Genomic DNA, 6343 nt, shown 5'->3' with positions numbered 1-6343 from the left:
TTTTTTTTGAGTGATGAAATTAAATTGATTTGTGTTAATTTATGTAATATACATTTTAAAGACAAAATAAAAGTAGTAAAATAAGAAATGCTGCTAAAATTGTTTCAAGAAGTGTCACATGAAAAATTAAATAAATAACGCAATAAACTAAAACAAGTAATTTTTTATCCACTCAGAGCCCTACATTTGGGCGTTACCAGCGGAAAGTCTACCGCGAAAAAAAAATAAAAGTCCAATATCTAACTTATTTATAGGAAATTTGGCTGCTTTTATCACATACATACACTTATTATGTAAGCAGAAACATGCGTGCCAAAAATGTTCTCGTTAGGTGGTTTGGAAAACCGTATTTATGCTCTGAGACATAGACATAAATTAAAAGTATATTCGACTTTTCAAATATCACTACTATTAACCATTTCAAATATTGCTACAAAAACTTGTATACAAATAGTCTTGTCCGATTCGCAGAGTTTTGTAAACCAAGTCAAAATCCACTTCTGTTTTTTGTAACGTCACGCCAGCGCATACGGCTAAAAATGTTTAAAAACGGACAATGGGCGTTATGAATAAAAACTAAGCAATTGCTTTTTCTTAAAATTTCAGAACATTTACGCGATTTACTTAAATAAATTTAAGTGGAAGGTCTGAAATTTTAAGAAAAAGCAATTGCTTAATTTTTTTTCATGAGGCTTAATAGCCACGCCATAATCCCATATAACAGTAATTTAGAGAAATACGAAATCTTCGATAAATCAGTAACTACTAATTTATCCAAAAATGATGTTGAGGAATAACTCGTTTGCAGGAAATACGATTAGGCAAGTGTGAACAACCATACTGTCAATATTAATAACAAAACACTATTCATACAGTTTTGATCGCTAGTGTATATTTGCTTCGCTATGGTGATCGCCGCTGACTTGCGATACCACTTCTGGCAGGGTAGAATTTAGTTTCTTTTATAAAATTTCAAAGTGGCTCGAAATTTATAATTTTTCGCTGTATAAACCACAAACTGTTTACTTATATAAGTTCAATGTTGAAGCTGTTCATTCTAAATTAAAGTAATATTTCTTTCGTTTTACAGGACGCTACCACGTTGTACGCAAATTGGGATGGGGTCACTTCTCCACCGTTTGGCTGTGCTGGGATCTACAGGAAAAGCGTTATGTGGCCATAAAAATTGTAAAATCCGCACATCACTTCGCCGAGACAGCTAAGGACGAAATAAAGATACTCAAATCGGTGCGTGATTCGGAACCAAGCAATCCGCGTCGCCAAAAAACGGTGCAGCTGTTAGACGACTTCAAGATAACTGGAGTAAATGGCACTCACATTTGCATGGTGTTCGAGGTGCTCGGCGACAATCTACTCAAACTCATACGCAAGTCCAATTATCGCGGCATACCCATTGATAATGTGAAATCAATCACACGTCAGGTGCTCGAAGGTTTGGACTACTTACACACTTGCTGCAAGATCATACATACCGACATCAAGCCGGAAAATGTGCTACTTTGTGTTGATGATCAATATGTGCGTTCGTTGGCGAACGAAGCCACAGAGCTGTATGTGATGAATTATAAAATGTTTCCGTCTTTTGTAAGCCGCGCTCCCAAGGAGTATCGGGAACCACAAATTACTGGTAAAATGAGTAAAAATAAGAAGAAGAAACTAAAAAAGAAAGCAAAGAAACGTTTGGAGTTGTTTAAGAAACAATGGGATTACTTGGAACAGAGCAGTGGCGGACCGGGTGGCGAAGCGCCAGCCGAGGGTGCCGAAGGAACTGAATTGTCCAATGATGGTATTGGCGATGGTCGTGGTGAGCAACGTTCGCGATTGAAGGGTGGTAAAATGATGAATGGCGACGCAACTGATCCAGAGGATGGTCAGGAAGACGAGGATGAAGGCGATGATGAATATGCTGAACAGGATGTTATCGCTGAGGAGAACGCAGCAGATGCTGACGCCGATGATGATGATGAAGAGGAGCAACTGCAAGAACGCACTAGCAATAATTCAAATTCGAGTTCTCCACGAAAGCAGCAGAAGCAGAAAGCAGTCAAGGCAGCAGTAGAGCAAGTTATTACTAACAGTGTTGGTGGAGATAAGAAGAAAAAGAAGAAGAAAAATAAGAGTAAGTATAATTAAAAAACAAATATTTAGTCTGTTCGAAGAGATATCCAGTGAAAAATATCCAGCAGAAGCTTGCAGGAATAATGAACGATTATCTCTCAAATTTGAAAACATTTCCAAAAACCTGCAAGTTGTTAGTACAGCTGATCGAAATTTTGTTTACATACAAAAGTATAAAATAGAAAACACGAAAAGAGTATTAATTAAACGTTTGCCTAAAGCATTTTGCTTAGCAAAGTAACTAAATGAGTACCTACATATTTGCTTTCTTCCAAAACATTTGCAGTTCTAGTGAGTTATTTTAAACTTAAAAATCATCAAATTTCAAATTTCACTAATTTCATAATTTGCTGATGACTTTGATCAGCTGTTTTATTTGGTTCTAATTTTCTCAGCAGGAACTAGCAACTTCCCCTCCAAGTCAACTGTCACGTGGTGCTCTCAATTTCCCCTACTTTGAAAGTTTTTTGCGAACGCAAACACCAAAACCTTATAATTTGTGATAAATTGCAATAATTATTAGCTTGTTGAACAGACTAATTTTTGAGTATAATGTATATTGATTAATATTGTTCCATTTATCATTTACAGAAAATCCAGCACAACAACAACAACATCAAAAGGAGATAGATAAACATCAACAACAAAATGATAACAAATCGACATCCAGCAGTGACAGTCATACCATCAAAGACGAACTAAATGACTCAGGCTCCTCCTCACCGACCCTCAAAGGACAATCAGTAAATAAGAAAGTTTCAGCGACAAAAACTGCCGACACAAAGGCAAGTAAAACGCAAAATAACAATATTAAAAACAATAACAATTCGAATGCGTCTAATACGAGCATGACAACAACTGCAAAACAAAACTCCAATAATAATGAGAAAGTTGTCAATTGCACCGTGACAACAGCAACAGCAACAGCAACAACCCAACAATCCAAATCAGAACCGACGATATACGCGACTTCACTAGCATCGCCGCCGGCCGTAAAGCCGATCCCGCGACAAGACCCCGCCCTGGAGACGTGCAAATTCGATGTGAAAATCGCCGATCTTGGCAACGCGTGCTGGGTTGACAAGCACTTCACCGAGGACATACAAACGCGTCAGTATCGTTCGCTGGAGGTTATACTTGGCGCTGGCTATGACACCTCAGCTGACATTTGGAGTACTGCATGCATGGCTTTTGAATTGGCCACCGGCGATTACCTGTTCGAGCCACATTCGGGCGAAAATTATTCACGTGACGAGGATCACATTGCACACATTATCGAACTACTGGGACCGATACCGCATAACATTATCCTACGTGGTGCGTACGCATCGCAAGCGTTCAATCGCAAGGGTGAATTGCGCAACATCACTGGCTTGAAGCCATGGGGATTGGTCGATGTGCTTTCGGAGAAGTACGAATGGCCGCGCGATGATGCGGAGGCGTTTGCTGATTTTCTCGTACCAATGCTGGAGTTCGATCGTGCGAAGCGTGCAACGGCTGCGGATTGCCTGAAGCATCCGTGGCTGAGATAAAATACGATGATTTGCTGTTGCACGTTTGCGCCAGCACCAACCATAACACCAACAATAGAGGCGGTATTGCCGCCGCCGTCAACGTCTGCGTCTGCGTCATTGTCACCGTCGCCATTGACGTTGCCGTTGCCGTTGCCAGTACAGCTAACACCAACATCCACGCAGATGTCACTCTCCCTATCTCCATCTCCATCGCCATCGCCGTCTTGCGCCTCACATGCTACGGCCTTAACCAACACCATTGGTGGCAGCGACATGGTGGCGGCAGCAGCAATGGCAGAACTGGATGTGGCACGGTGTACATCGTTGCGCAAACCGTTGGCAGCAAAAAAAACCACTTCGCTACCGTTGCCGTTGTTGTCGCATAAGTGCACTATGCGTTCGGTGTCCGGCGGCGCAGTAACGTCCTCATCTTCAGCCGCAGCATCGTCGGCGGGACAGGCGCTGTGTTGGCGCAACACGCTGCGACGTATGTTTCAGCGCAAGTGACGATGGCTGATACGCGCGCGGCGGCGCCGGCAACGTGAGCGCGCACTTTGGCATTGTCGTTGGCGTGGACGCGGCAAGCGGCGTCGTGTGGTGGTGTTGGCGTTGGCGCATGCACGCTATTATTGAGAGTGGTTAGAATTGGATTGCATATTTATTAATAAAATAATAATAATTTAAAATAATACAAATATTATAAATGAGGCGTGAATTAGAAAAGGATGCACACAATAGCGGTAGCGCGGCAGCCAGAGCACCAACAACAGCAAGAGTTACAACAATAGCAGTGCAGCAATAATAAATTACATGCAAGGCGTTTGAGATAATTGTTTTTATAATGTTTATATTTGATTGAATGTTTTTTTTATTACTGTGCAATTTTCTTCCGAATACAAATATTTTATTTATGCATATGAAACTGAAATCCTAAACCGAAGTGAACACATTCTTATTTTATTTTATTTAAGAAATTTTGCAACTTTTTTTTTGTTAATTTTAAATAACTTTTGATTGAGGGAAGTTGGCTAAAAGAACAAAGAAACTTACGACAGGGACTCGAAAGCGAGCTTTAAAATATGTACAATTTTTAGCTTTTCGGCAGTTCTGAATGCAAATCAAACATATGAGATTAAAAAATAATATTCAGCGTTAAGTCTAGTTAAATTGCATTGATTTAAAAAGAAGGTTACATTCAGAAAAAAATGTATAAATCGCTTTGCTAAGTGAAACAGTTTTTGATTAAAGTAAAATTCTCGAGCATAAAACACACGCGTTTCATTATCAGACGTGCGTAAATACATATATTTTTTAAACAAAAGTTTTTTGAACCAAAACGATCCTAACTTTTGGTAGATATTTTTATTTTTCATACGTCTATCATGTGAATAATGCATTAATATTTGGTACTAAGTGAATTTTAATTAGTTTTTCAAATCAAGCGGAAGTTTATCATCAAAAACGACATACAAAAGTCAAAAATCTCAAGTAGTTAATATTAATTTGATTGCAAAATTCTACAGTCAGTATTTTATGATTTAATCAGGATCTTATCGTTTTTTTTTTTTTGCGATTGTATCATGTAATAACTAAACGGAGCACTTTTTGATTAACTCCTGGTGGTGAAGAGAGCTATAATTAATTATTCAAAACAGAACAGAGCGAAAATGTAGCAAAGCATTGTTTGAAATAATATATATTAAAATAAAACCTAAGTGAAATAAACCACATACATAAATTATAAATGAAATCAACGCCTTCTTTTCTCGCTGAACGGTGTAGTAGCTTCATAGGCACGTTTGTTGTCGGTTTCGCTGTGCTACGATATTTTTAATTGCTAAATTTATATATACAAGAATAATAATACAAAAAGTAAGTGTAAGCAAAATTTGTAAAATCAAAATAATAAAAACTAAAAGAAACACTAATCTAGCAAAATTTTGTTAACGAACCCTTGAAAATGGTGTAGATTTGTGTTCGCCGATGAAGAACTTTTAGCTAGTCGGCGCTGCTTGGGCTATGCTCGATTTATAAATATAAAATAAATGCTTCTATAAAACATATAACAAAATATTTGTAAGATAAACTGTTGAATATTTGTGCAATGGGAACGAAGGCCAGCTCTCCCTTTATGGACTGCATAATAAAAATTTCTGTAGTCATTGAATAGATTCCAACACATTCTGACAGCTTCGATTTTTTGTTTAGTATTGGCAACAGCAGCTTTTTTTTTTATTTTTTAACTAAGTTTCGATGTTCTAGTTTTATGCATATGCCAAATATCAAATAGTGTCAGCGTTGCAAGGAGTACAAGATAGAGAGTGTACGAATCTCACTCTCTACAGATCACGGCTGTTGGTTATATTACCGAAAAGGATTCGTTTCGTACCCTGTAAGAAATTTCACTCCAGCAGCATGCTGAGAAAATACATTTTGACCGTTGCAGCAACAGCAACTATAAGTAAACATTTTAAAAGGCGATAGGTGTCATAGATGCAAGTGAATTGAACGCGAGCAGTTACTTTGCATCTGTTGATCAATTTAGTTTTTAAAAATATGTGCAGTAAGACGTTCCCTCGACTCCCTGGTTTTGTCTTATGTACATACATATATGTATGCAAGTGTAAAAATGTGCGAGTATATGTACATACATGTAGGTCACGCATGGCCAGCGCTGGGAGAACTCCATA

At 38.3% G+C, this 6343-nt stretch overlaps 1 protein-coding gene across 1 annotated transcript in view; it reads left to right on the top strand.

The window, feature by feature from the left end:
• Nucleotides 1-5399, top strand: part of LOC118742540 (SRSF protein kinase 3) — a 21637-nt gene extending 16238 nt beyond the window's left edge. The window contains exons 4-5 of the mRNA XM_036474687.1: nucleotides 1091-2140; nucleotides 2731-5399. Of these exons, the coding sequence (XP_036330580.1) occupies nucleotides 1091-2140; nucleotides 2731-3671 (1991 nt within the window). The 3' untranslated portion in view covers nucleotides 3672-5399. The remainder of the gene's footprint in view (nucleotides 1-1090; nucleotides 2141-2730) is intronic.
• The last annotated feature ends 944 nt before the right edge of the window (nucleotides 5400-6343 follow it).

Source organism: Rhagoletis pomonella, unplaced genomic scaffold (assembly GCF_013731165.1).
Source record: "Rhagoletis pomonella isolate Grant_MI unplaced genomic scaffold, Rhpom_1.0 Rhpom_scaffold_00007, whole genome shotgun sequence".
NCBI classification, from domain to species: Eukaryota; Metazoa; Arthropoda; class Insecta; order Diptera; family Tephritidae; genus Rhagoletis; species Rhagoletis pomonella.
This window is presented reverse-complemented; position numbering and strand designations above follow the sequence as displayed.